This window comes from Vipera ursinii, assembly GCF_947247035.1.
Source record: "Vipera ursinii genome assembly, chromosome: Z".
NCBI classification, from domain to species: domain Eukaryota; kingdom Metazoa; phylum Chordata; class Lepidosauria; order Squamata; family Viperidae; genus Vipera; species Vipera ursinii.
Window position 1 is genome coordinate 33,945,270 of NC_139517.1, and position 13,337 is coordinate 33,958,606.

The window sequence follows — 13,337 nt, forward strand, 5'->3', positions numbered from 1 at the left end:
ACACATTTAGCAATGGAAAATAAACTGGAGAGCAATGATAGTATTTTGTTACCAGTTTGCCCCCTACACGCGTTCCCTAGTCTCTTTCCTATTTTATTACTGTAGCTTCCTGCCATAGCAGCTAAATGGGCAATCATCCCCTGGAAGTTGTTTTGCCAACGTATGGGTAGCATGATGTTAATATTCCACTGCCCCAATAATGTTAATTTTACTTATAGTGGAAAACCTTAGTATATGGATCGTGTCACATTTATTCTAAAGTACTTACTTTGCTGTGGGTTTCTTGACTGATTTAAGGTGCTGATTTTAGCTTTTATAGCTTTAACATCTTGGAAGAGTAGACTGAACGGGGCTGAGAGGTCTACAATCAAAGCTCTGCTCTCTATCCTAATGGTAAACAAGGTTAAGCCTTTCCTAACAGTGATCACCTTTTTTTCAGTGATAGGTCAGTACCTTTGGAGCTTCCTAGGCAGTTGACAAACTGAGCTTGTCGATCAGAAGGTCGGCAGTTTGGCGGGTCAAATCCCGAGTGCCGCGTAACAGAGTGAGCGCCTGTTACTCGTCCCAGCTTCTGCCAACCTAGCAGTTCGAAAGCACGTAAAAATGCAAGTAGAAAAATAGGGACCACTACGGTGGGAAGGTAACAGCGTTCCGTGCACCTTTGGCATCTAGTCATGCCGGCCACATGACCACGGAGACGTCCTCAGACAAGCGCTGGCTCTTCGGCTTTGAAACGGAGATGAGCACCGGCCCCTAGAGTTGGAAACGACTAGCACGCATGTGCGGGGGAACCTTTACCTTTACCTTTTAGGCAGTTTCCAGGTATAACATCATCACTGTTTATCTTTAGAAAAACTCCCTCAAGGTAATTGTATTCCTTATTGCCATATTTTATTAAACTTGCAAACCACGCTGTGTAAAGCCAGTGTATTTTAAAAGGTTAGTAAAAAGTCTTTTACATAAATAATGAACCAATAGGTAATATTTTGTAAAAAAGAGAGAGAGAGAGAGAGAGAGAGACTCTCCTTGATTATGGCTCTTGCCATTATCCCCATTAATGTATGCATTAACTACTGCTACATGGAAATGTCCTTGCCAAATGATCCCCTTGTTTAAAGCCAATTTTCACTGGATACTCTTCACTGTGAGTAGATTTGTTACTTAGATGTTATGGTTTACAGATATTTGATGTGCATGGTTTGCAGTACTTGGAAGAATACACAGAGACCAGTGTATTACATGTTTGCATACAAAAACAACATGCAGGTTTTCACAGGTAACTTTGGCTATTCTACAACTAAAGGCAGAATTGTACAACTTTTGGGGGGGTAACAGCAATCCTCCTGTCAGCTTCATTATTCGGACTTACAGTACAGTACAGTGCATTTTTCCTAACAATATATAGTGAGCATTATTACCACAACTAGTAGATGTCCTTTGTTTATTTTTAAATCGAAAAGGTGTGTTTATTTTAAACCATTTTGCATCCAAGAAAAAGCTTTTCTCGAAGCATCCAAACAGGTTCTTAGTTTTGCCCATTCAATTGTCATCCCAAGGACAGATACTTGATATGACTTTGCTAGGATCTTCTGCTTCCTGAGCCTTTGATTTCTGCTCTGTTTTGCTTTGGGCTATCACAGCAGGCATGGAACTGACTTCTTCTGTCTGTCCTAAGCAGGCTTCTGAGCCTTTTTCATGGATTTTTCCAGAGTCTGTTCTGATCAGTGTAGAACCTTTGTTTGCTTCCCAAGGGAAGGCATTGTCTACGAAAATGTCCTCTCTGCTTTCTGATGAAATGATTTTGTTTATATCTTCTGACTGTGCCCTTGGAAGACTGTGACTCAAAGACGTGTGCCCATCCAAACCCTGCCGCACACTCTGGGTTATTTCCCCAGTGTTTGTTGATACCTCTGTTTGTTCTTCCCATGGACAAATCTCTTTCTTTCTGAATGTCTCTGACTGATTGGCTTCTTGAAGGGAGGTCACCATATTTTCTGTACCATCAAATGTCTTTGAAGAAGTGCTGGTTTCCATAATATCTGCAGCATTTATGCTCTTCCGTCGGAAATCAGACTGTAGTGAATTGCTACTTTTTTCCAGAGATTCTGGTGTTTTAACAGAGCTTCTTGAATCAGTTTTCACATTATCTTTGGAAGTCCTCCTTGATGTCTCCTTCTCCAATGGAGCTTCAGTCACTTCCCAGGGATATACTTCAGCTTTCATAATAGCTCCAGCTTCCTGCATTTCGCATAATTCTGTTTTTAGGCTTTTAGTATTGTCAGGTTTTATGGATAGGTCTAAACTTTTACTGCTGGGTGTTAATGAGAGTATGCCAGTATTTTTCTGGGAAGAAATTAAAGCTTGCTGGCTATGTGACTTGAATAATTTAGCTGACATATCTACCCAGACTTTCTTTAAGCTTGTCAGCGTTTTGTCTTTTGAAACTTCGCTGATATCCTGTCTTAATATTCTATTATCGCTAGATTTAGGTGCTGTTTTCATGAGGCATAGTTCAGTCTTGCCACTGGAATCCACATCCTCAACTTCCCAAGGACATATCTCTGTTCTTTCAGTATTCTCTGATTTCGTTGAATCATCTTTGAGCAATGTTGGCCTTTGGCTGCTTATTTGTGCCATGCTCTCCCAAGGACAAATAGATTCTCTTGGGCTGCTTACTTCCTCTTGTCTCTTAATCTGTCTTATTAAAGGTCTGGTATCTGCTTTATCTTTGGAAACCTGGTCTGACTCTTTTCTAAAAGAACTTTCTTCTGGTGGTCCTACAAACTTAGCATCTGTCTGAAGCTCCTGGAAATCCCAAGGACAAATCTCTGCCTTTACACTCTCAATACTTCCAGTATTTTTAGAACTAACTTGCAATGGATATGGGCTTTGGGTGCTTTTTGTAGTTGGTTCATCAATGCTCATAGTTCCTGAGGGAAAAATAGATCCTTGATTACTTCCTGACATATTTATTTTTTTAAATGCTATTTCTTTCCAAGTTTTATTGGAGTTTGAACTTTTAAGTGCATTGCCTTCCTTCTCTTTGCAAAGCACAGCTGAGACTTGCTTTTTTATTTTTAAAGAGAGCATGGTTTCAGTCAATGGAGATATTTTCACCTCTTCTGAGGTTTCCCATGGACAAACATCTATCCTTAGACTTTTAATACTATCAGATTTCTTTAAACCACTAATGTATGTAGCCAGACTTTGGTCACCAGATCTTGGCGAAAGTTGTTGAAGCTCTCTGCTGTCCCATGGACAGGCATCTTCCTGTAAATTGCTCAGATTTGCAATTGCTTTGGACAAACTCACTGGGGAAGTACTTTTGCAGCGGTCATCTGCTTTGGAGGCATTTTCTTTAGTCACTTCCCAAGGACAGACTTCTGCTTTTAAGTTCTCTGTGCTATCAAAGTTCTTTGAAGGGATTTTGGAAGGTATGCTAGGATCAACACTGTCCCATGGGCAGACAGCTTCCTGGAGACTGTTTACCTTTGCTAATGTTTTGAAAGACCTTGTTTCTTTCTGTAAAATAACCTTATGACTATGCACACTTTCCCTAGGACATAATTCTGCCAATAAGCTCTCTGCACTGCCAGATTTGGGGGAACTTAGGCCTTTAACATTTGACTCAGGTGACAATTCATCAATATTCAGATTTTCACAAAGATCACTTGTCTCTTGTGAGCTATGTGCCTTTTCTGGATGCTTAGATCCAATGGTTATAGTCTTTTCCGTTGCTCTTTCTATACCCTGATTGGAAGGACCCAACATTTCCCAGGGGCAGATTTCTGCTTTATTAGCAATTCCAGTGCCTTCAGCTTTCCAAGGGCAAACTGTTGTCATTTGGTTTTCCTGGCTTTCTGAATTCTCTGAGGTGAATTTGGAAAGACAAATGATCTTGGGTGTAGACTTGATCAATAAATCTTCACTAACTATGTTCTCCCATGGACAAATAGATTCCCTCTTCTGATTGCTCCCTTTCACAAATGCTTCTTCTCTAGTTCCTTTTTTCTCCTCTCTGCAAACTGCAGTTACGTTCCCTTTAAGTTCTCTTTCTGATGTTGAGGGATCCTTATTTTCCCAGGGACTTACTTCTATTTTGAAAGTTGGTTCCCTGATTTCCCAAGGACAAATATCAGCCTTCTTGTCTGTTTCTGAAACCAAGGACAAGAGATCAGGAGTTTCATTCTCTCTGTTTTGATCTTCTGGTCTGTCTCTGGGACACACAGATCCCCATTGGTTCTTAGCCTTTTCCAATCTGACAGGGGAGATCTCCTTAGCACCTTTGGAAGCTGTTGCTGGTAGATTGCTCACTCTATCCTCAACATCTTGGTTCCTCTCCCAAGGGCATAACTCAAGGCTTCTGCTTAAATTATTTTTCTGTGAGCTAGGAGAAGCTTCTTCTTCCTCATCCCAAGGGCAGATAGCTGCTTGTTTGCTGATGGGCTTTGCCCTGCTATCTCCAGGACTCCTAGAGGGTACTTCTTGTCTTGATGATCCTTCAGCAGGGATTAAAGCTGTTTCTTCCAACTTGGGCTTTCCACAAATGTCTTTCTCGTTTTTGGCTTCGCTGCCCTCACTGTTCATTTTGGAGCTTATGCTTCTCTTTAACTTTGAACGGTTGAATGCTTTAATGGCCATACCTAAGTTCTTTACGGAGCTTTTGGGAATGAGGGTTTGCAATTGTTTCTCAGGAGAACTGTTTTGATTATCCGAATCACTCACCTCTAGATCTTTCTTGCTTGGAATGGGCATTTCCACAACCTCCCAAGGGCAGACGTCTGCAGCAATGGATGCTAGCCTGGTTAGTTCCACTAGAGAAGAAGATGGCACCTTATCTTCTCCTTGAATAGTCTTTTCCATTTCAGGTTTTAATGGAGAACCCTCTTCTGTTTCTATATTGACTAGCGCTGGAATATTCGGGGATTCTTTTTTAGGAGACCAAGCAGGATGTTGCTTTTGATTGTAATTATCCCAATGAGCTAGACATTTTCTTTCAAGGTTGTGAATCAAACTTTGCTGCCTGATGGGTGGTTCAGGTGGTATCTTCTTAATGGTGGGGGCTCTTCTCTCAGGCCAATCAGAAATGTTGATGCTGATGCTCCTGATGGGAGCAAGTGTTACATCCCTCTTATCTCTGCTTTCTAATGGTGTTGATGGGTCTGTCTCAGCTTCCCATGGACACATAATGTTTTTGCCTTCTGGAAAATGTCTCTCAATTTCTTTTGCTGTATTCTCTCTCTGCAGCTGTTTCCCCTCTATTTCTGAGACTATATCACTGAATTCAGTGTGTCTCGATTCCTCACTTTTTGTCATGGTATCTTCCACTGCTGCACTTGTGTCTTTCTCTTGGGCAGGTTTATGGGTATTTTCTAAATTAGCTGTGCCAGTTAACAATGAGGCATTTTCATTTTCACTGCTGGACACATTAAGAGATTTCTGCAGAGTGTAATACTTGGGGTGCAGAGATTTCTTATCTGCTAACAAATTGTGAGCACTGGCTGATTTGTATACCAGTGTGGCTGAATCAACAGAGTGATTGACAGATTTCTCTGAGATTTTCTTGGCTAGTTTTTTCCTCATAAGTGAGTCCAACAAAGGAGCCTCTTTGCAACTGTCATATTTGGTTAGTACACTGTTTGCCTTAATATCCCTCTGGTGATCATAGGTGCTATGGGATTTCTTCAGTGAAATCCCACCTTTTACTTGGAAGGCCACGTTGTGCTTGGGAGATAAGTCCTCCTTCAATTTCATGCTCAAATTTCTGGACTCCGAGCATCTTTGCTTATAGGAGCCAGAATGACTTTGTATTCTTCCACTGATAGACCCATCTTTTTCCTTCCTGCTGCACTGGCGGGACATAGATTCAGGTAACTCAGTGATACGTCTCATCAGAGTGTGGCCTAAGCTTCTCTTTGAACTTCTCTTCTTCTGAAGGTGAGGGTTGTTGGTTGTCATCTTCATGGTCTTGTGAAATTCTAGCTGCGTATAAAGCTTTTTCAATTCATCCTACATGTTATGTGCAAGGGAAGGAGAAAATACAGTGAAAGACAGGGGAGAAAGATAATAGAAGAAAAATAAAACAGCTTTTCAGTCAAAAAGCATAATAATAATGAATTATGTCCACTGGATGGAATGGCAACCTGACTGGGTTTAACAAAGTATTTTCTTTTTTTAAAAAAATTGTTTTATCTGTATACTTAGGATGGCTCTTTATTCCAGGATTAAGGGAAATATTCCTGCCATAAATCCATCATTCCATACTGCTGCTTCTGCATGACCTTTTTCTAGATGTAGAATTGTGGCTGAGAGAAAAAATGATTGGCGGGATAGTGATGGATCAAATTTGTTCAAATATCTCGTATAATTGTGCATAATTTCTACTGAACTAGGGATGAAAATGCCCCCTCTACATTGGTCCTTTGGGAGACCAGTATAGTCTCTTTATATGATACTCTTCCAGCCTGACTCAGGGTTTGGAAGTGGGGACGTTTTGCTTTGATCTTTCTTCTTCCTCTAATTGGTATATGTGTATGGGGTGAGACGTGCAGCCCTAGACCTTGACCTGTAGGTCTCAGCTCAGTCCCCATATCTATCTTCTACATGAAGTTGCAGAGAAGGTCAAATGTTGGCATGGGATTAAGTGTCCAGAATGAGGGTAATACTCAGTTATGCATCTCTGCCTTGGTCTGCTCAGGTCACGCTAGTGAAAATCTTTCTCCATGCCTGGGTGCTGTGAGAGTTTTGACAGAAAGGACCAAGATCCAATTCAACCCTAGCAAGATTAAGTGGTTGTGGGTTTTAGTTCCTTCCCCCAGATCTGGACAATTTCCATTTGTTAACTTTGGATGGGTTTATACTTCCCCAGTCTGAGTTTGTGCACTCAGCTTCTGCTCAAGAAGCAGGTGGCAGTAGTGGCATGAGGGCCTTTGCATAAAGCCAACTTGTATGGCAGTTGCACACATTCTTGGATTGGGAGATTCTCTTATGTCTTAATTATTTCCCACTTGGACTATTGCAATGCACTGTATGTGTGGCTGCCTTGAAGGGCATTTTGAAACTATAGCTGGTCTGACACGTACTGTCATTTTGTGGACTGCACTAGCTTCTAATAGTGCAATCTAGGTGCCATCTAAATGCTAGTTATCACTTATAAGCCCTACATGGCATGGGGCCAGGATATTTGAGGGGTGCCTGTCTCCAATTGTTTCTATCCATTCCACCATATCCCTCAGGGTCAGTATGTATCTATTTCCTTCTTTGTTGTGCTTGCCTTGTGCAACAACTTCCCACTTAGTTTTGGACAGCCCCAACCCCGCTGGCTTTTTAGAAGAATATATTTTTTCTCTTGTTTTCATATATATGTTCCTGTTTTAGGATTATTAGCCACCCACAGTTATTTAAATTGGCGTGATACATTGATTGTTTGAAGAATTTGCAGAACTACAAAATGTAAAACTGAGAATTGCTTAGCTGATTTGGGGGTGCGATAATGGAGAAGTTGAGTTCTGGCAGTTTGTAGCTCACATCAGCAACAGCATTTAAACTGTATGTGATTCAGAGCAGGAATTAGCCCCCAAAGAAAGCCCTGTCCCAGGAAAAGAAATGGTTCTCATCAGTTTAGCAAAAATTCAACTTTTCTTCCTCCCGTCTTCCCATTCCTCATCACTTCTACTCCCACCTATAACCAAACCTTCAAGGAGAAACAGAAAGGTCATCTTCCCACCCTTCTGTAACAAGCATTTATTTAGGGCAGTGAAGGATGGTCTTTTTTTCTTTTTCTTTTTGCTGTTGATTTGCTTCAGGAGAAAGACTGCAAAAGGGAACTCTTACTCTGCACTGTTTCTGGCATAGCTAGCGTCAAAAGAAGGTCCTGAGTGTTCCACCCACCCGAATGTCATCGGGGTCGAGGCTGTGGTCACTCCATGCTGAAGTGATGCTGCTGTTCAAGAAGGATCCTGAATGCCCAACGTCCAACTCATCCTCATACATCTCAGCAGCAATTTCTTCCCTCAAGGGTGAGCCTCCATACAGGAACTGTTTGGAAGAACAGGAAAGAACAGGTGTTGAGTTTCTTCAGGGAAAGATAATGCAAAATGTTAATTTGAGATCTCTGATCTGTCTATAATACACAGTGATGTAACAGTGTAAAGTTGAAGCCAATTTCTGCTACTCTGTGTTCAATGCAACACTACAGGTTCACACAAAATGGAAAGCCACAAAATATGATCTACAAGTCACAATGGCTGGTGTTGTACATCAAGCTTAAGAAACTATATTGTGGATTAGCTTATTTGTGTGAATCCTGTCTAAAACTCTTCAAGCACTGGGCTTTTTGGCCACGTTGGTTGGGAATAAAATTGTTGAAGTCCAACAGTTTGAGATAATTCGAGGTGTGTTTTTTGTTCAGTTTCTTACCATAAAATTTTTGCTACTCGTTTTGGCTGGATATACACAATTTGTTATGTCCATATATTGCATTTCCAGATTTAAATGATAGTTTATACATCATAGTCAAATAGTCCTTGACTTATGACCACAACTGAGCCCAACATTTCTCTTGCTAAGTGAGATAGTTGTTAAGTGAATGTTGCCCCATTTTTCCACCTTTCTTGACACAGTTGTTAAGTAAATCGCTGCAGGTGTTAAATTAGTAACATAGGTTATTAAGTGATTCTGTTTGTCCCACTGACTGCTTGTCAGAAGGTTGCAAAAGCTGATCATGTAACCCTAGGACACTGCAACGGTCATAAATATGAATCAGTTGCCAAGCATCCAAAATTTGATCACGTGACCATGGGGATGCTGCATTGATTGTAAGTGTGAAAAACAGTCATAACTCATTTTTTTCGGTACCATTGTAACTTTGAATGGTCACTAACTGAACGGTTGTAAGCCGAGGACTATCTGTAATAACAAAAACCTATCTCAAATTATTTCTGCCCAAGTTATATGCTCTAACAGGATAGACGTGTTCCAGGTTTCTTTCTAGAAGTAACATTATCAGATGGGACTTGGGAGGCATGCCTTCTCTATATTTTGGAATAATTTCCCCAAGAAATTCAGTGGTCACAACCTTATTGGTCTGTACAATGTCTTTAAAACCTTGGTTTCCCCCCAGAATGGCCAGGATGATAAATGAGCTCTTCGAGGTAATTCAGACAGGAAGCACTGACCATGAAACTAAGACTGCTTTTGCTGTAAAGTTATAGTAATAGAATCTTGCAAGCCTGAAATACAGGTAGTCCTTGACTTACAACCATTATCGATTTCTGCTGCTAAGCAAGACAGTTGTTAAGTGAGTTTTGCCCCATTTTACTACCTTTCTTGCCACAGTTGGTAAGTAAATCACTGCGGTTGTTAAGTTAGTGACACAGTTGTTAAGTGAATCTGGCTTCCCCACTGAATTTGCTTGTCAGAAAGTCACAAAAGGGGATCGCTGCAACTATTGTAAATATGAGTCAGCTGCCAAGTGTCTGAATTTTGGTCATGTGACCACAAGGATGCTGCAACAGTTGTGTGAAAAATTGTCATGAGTCACTTCGTTTTAGTGCTGCTGTAACTTTGGTCACCAAACCAACTGTTGTAGGCTGAGGACTACCCGGTGTAAGCTTTTTCCTCCTTTACTTTTAATTATCTCAGAAATCTGGGATGCTCATATCTGAGATGCTTTTTCTATCCCCACCACATAACTTGGATTCTGGTTTTGTTTGTCTAGGCTACAATTTTTCTTTCTGTCTCCCAGGATCAATTCCATAAATATTATTTGAGGCCATCTTAAGGAGTTAGTGCATGTATCAACGGGCCCTGATTGTACACTGTTAGTATGTTGATTTTTGCTATGCTTTTGTTGATATTATTGGAGGGGGACAGCTGGTCCATACTAGGTTGGGCAGTCAAAGAAATCTTCTACATAAATAAATAATAACACTCATCTCCCCCCTCCTCATTTAAGCATTAAACCTTTGCACAACAAATATACCGTACATTCTTACATCTTTTAGATTTTTGTTCCTGAAAACTATATTCCCTAAAACAAAAGCAAAATAGAAAAACGGAAAGTGAACAGAACAGTATTACAAAATCTTAAACCTGACTTCTGGTTCAATTTTGGGGGTGGAAGAATAGAAGAATAGAAGCTTTTTTGCTTACTTTTTGTAAAGATTCATCCTACCTTTGGGATGAAAATAAGTGCAAGTGTCATTGTGGTAGTGACATGAGTATGAATGAAAAATAGTAGTAGTGTCCAGTCGGGATGCAAGGAAGGAACCGTTAAAAACCTGAAGACAGAAATGGAGAAGATGGCATGGTTAGATGCACTGGAGATAGAAAATGACTGGAAGAAATAGTGATATAGTATGTATATTCCTTGTTAGAATGATGCCAGACTAAATTTTAAGGAAAAAAAAGAGTAAAAGCAAGCAAAATTATCACTCTTAATTCTAGTACTTGTTTTGATATAATTTAATATTTAGCCTTCAGAGGTCAGGCACAAGGAACAAAAGCAGCTCTGGGATTTAGTTCAAGTCATTCCTTTATTGTAGACACCACTGAACATCGGAATCTCACCAAATCTCGCCTGTTTTCCCCTGGGAAAGTCAGATATCGACCTAAGTGTTTGGCCTCGTTGGCTTCCTCCCAACTATAAAGTCCAGACTGGCATATCTCTCAGCTGGGGCCTCCTTACTTTCAACTGTTAATTCCACCACATTAGATAAGCACTTCACATGCATGAATGTAGTAATCTTTACAATGCCCCTTTCCCTCCTGCCCCCCCTTCCCATAGATGTGCTAAAAGTTCACTCAATCTGACAACAGGCATTAAAAAAAAATTCTCTCTTTGTTGGCCTTCTTCAAAAATCAGCTTGGCCAAATTAAAAACTGAAAAATGAAAAAAGCTGGGGAGGATATGACATTAATATTGCCTACTGGAAAGAATGCTTTACAGAAAACATTATAAGTGGTAATTTTAGTCAAGCAAAGCATGTTGCAATTTTAATAATCTCTTCTCCAAGGGATGATTGAAGAAGTAACAGTACTAGGAAGAACATTTTTAAAAAAGTTAAAATACTTAAAACATCTAACACTCAAAAATATAACCATGTTAACATTTAATTTATTGGTTATTTGGTGTTATTCCTTCTCAGTATGAATGCACCTTCCTTTATTCTGTACATAAAATTGTTCTCCTTTAGATTGTTTTCAGATTTTTTTCCTTGCTATCAAAAGTAAAAGCATGAAGTAGATGCTATTATTCATTCAGATCATGTTTTATGAAGTTCATAAAACACATTACAAATGGTCACTGAATATATCTTTGCTGAATCGTTACTTTTTAAATAAGGAAATGGAACAGGAAATAGTTCTTTTTTTATATTTTTGTTTATGTTTACACAGATTCAGTTATAGAGTGGTTTAGCATGTTGCTTTGGAGCACCTGTCATCAAGTATTTAAAACAGCTGTGTGTTTTCCCATGCAATCCAGCCGCAAACAGATGCAGACAGATATTCTAGGCACAAGTGAAATTGTCAAAGCATCTTTTTACAATCCTATCCAAAGTATTATATTGCTCTCCTCAGCTATACCACTACCTTTATATCTGTGTATCTCTGTTACAATAATACGCAGTCATAAAATCTGTAGTCAAATTATTATTATAGTAAGGTTTATTATCATTTTGACATTACCAATCTCTTCACTATTGGCTATTAGATTTGTCTTTTTCTGATTCATCAGCACACATTCATCAATATCTTTTAATATTTAATAATAATAATAATAATAATAATAATAATAATAATAATAATAATAATAATAATAATAATGGAAAGTGGGAAAGGTTCCTGGCCCTGTTAATTTTCAAATAATTGATACAAATATCTATATGGGATTTCTATTAGGGCTTTGCCTGCTTCAAATTATCCAAACTGGTGAAGCTTAGGTTAGGAATTTTGCCTGACCCCAATAAAAGACTTCATTGCCTTAATGAAAATCTTATTTCAGTAGCCAGTGCTTCCCTTCCCAGACTTCTATGATGTGATTGCTTTAAGGAACTGTTGTGCTTATGCTCCAAAATGATCTTAAGCACTCCTTTCAACAATTTTTTTAAGTGTGCTGCCTTAGTTTTTATCTTTTCTTTTACTGGAATTGTACGGTGAAGCTTTTTTAGATGAAATCCTCCTCTTTAGTTATTATGAAATGAATACAATTATTCCAAAGGAAGGCAGATTTGCTCCTCTTTGTTCTGTCTCTTTGTTAAAAGATGATACTAAGATTTTAAGAGCTACTTTAGCCCACAGTATACAGGTAATTCTTCTGACTATTGTCCATTCCATACAGGGCCATCAAGATTGTTAAAATATCAGATTTTTAAATTAATGTTATTCATCCCTATCCATGATTTTCATATTCTTTCCCCAAAATAGGGGTTTGAGTGTCCCATCTACAATTAGGACTTTTAAGAAAAAATAAGTATACATTGCACTGACAAGTGCTTATAAGGATTTCCCCTTTTGGGGCTAATGCCTCCTTAAGTAACACCAGCTGCCTGCAATTAGTGCAGGTTCGAGTCCCACCAGGCTCAAGGTTGACTCAGCCTTCCATCCTTCCGAGGTAGGTAAAATGAGGACCCAGATTGTTGGGGGCAATTAAGCTGACTTTGTAATAATGCCGCTTGGGGTGTGTGTGTGTGAAAGCCCTAATAAGCAGGCATATACATAGAATGAAGGCTACTGCTAAGCTTGTAAGCCGCCCTGAGTCTTCGGAGAAGGGCGGGATATAAATGGAATTAAAATAAAATAAAATAAAATAAATTCTGAGTTAAATCTTAGTGTTCCCCCAATGTCACTCTTCAATTGGAGGCAGGTCTCAGCAGAAGCACTATTGTGATTGAGATTAAGATCTCCTAGAGGCTGAAATTTCAAGGGTTTAGCCCCACAGACACTAAACAATAGGTTGTACTCAACTTGGAATAAAACTTTAAAGGCAAAATGACAAATATTAATCTAAGTATAACCATCCTGCATTCTCTGGATTTGCCCAAAGCAAAAAATGTTGCCTAATACCAAAGAATGGATATCAATTTGCAGACAGTTAGGAGCTCTCTTGCTTTGATCAGGGGAATCTAAATAAATCTTTTGTCCCCATTAAATATCAATATGATCTTGCTACAGCAAAATATTATAGGATTTTTGCTTATTTTAACATGCAGCCTGGAAGGAAGATGCCAATGCACGGGGATATCTGCAGATTAGGATTAAAAAAGTCAAGGTGGCAGTTGCAACTGCATTCTCAAAACCTCCTTCCTTTTTGCCAGTATATGCCAGCTTATTCACTT

General features: G+C 39.3%; 1 protein-coding gene across 1 annotated transcript in view; it reads right to left on the bottom strand.

The window, feature by feature from the left end:
• Positions 1–1,539: 1,539 nt before the first annotated feature.
• Positions 1,540–13,337, bottom strand: part of GPR179 (G protein-coupled receptor 179) — a gene marked incomplete at its 3' end in the record, with an annotated part of 50,165 nt that continues 38,367 nt past the window's right edge. Inside the window, exons 9-11 of the mRNA XM_083378970.1 lie at positions 10,175–10,280; positions 7,891–8,037; positions 1,540–6,009 (exon numbers count right to left, since the gene is read on the bottom strand). Of these exons, the coding sequence (XP_083235096.1) occupies positions 1,540–6,009; positions 7,891–8,037; positions 10,175–10,280 (4,723 nt within the window). The remainder of the gene's footprint in view (positions 6,010–7,890; positions 8,038–10,174; positions 10,281–13,337) is intronic.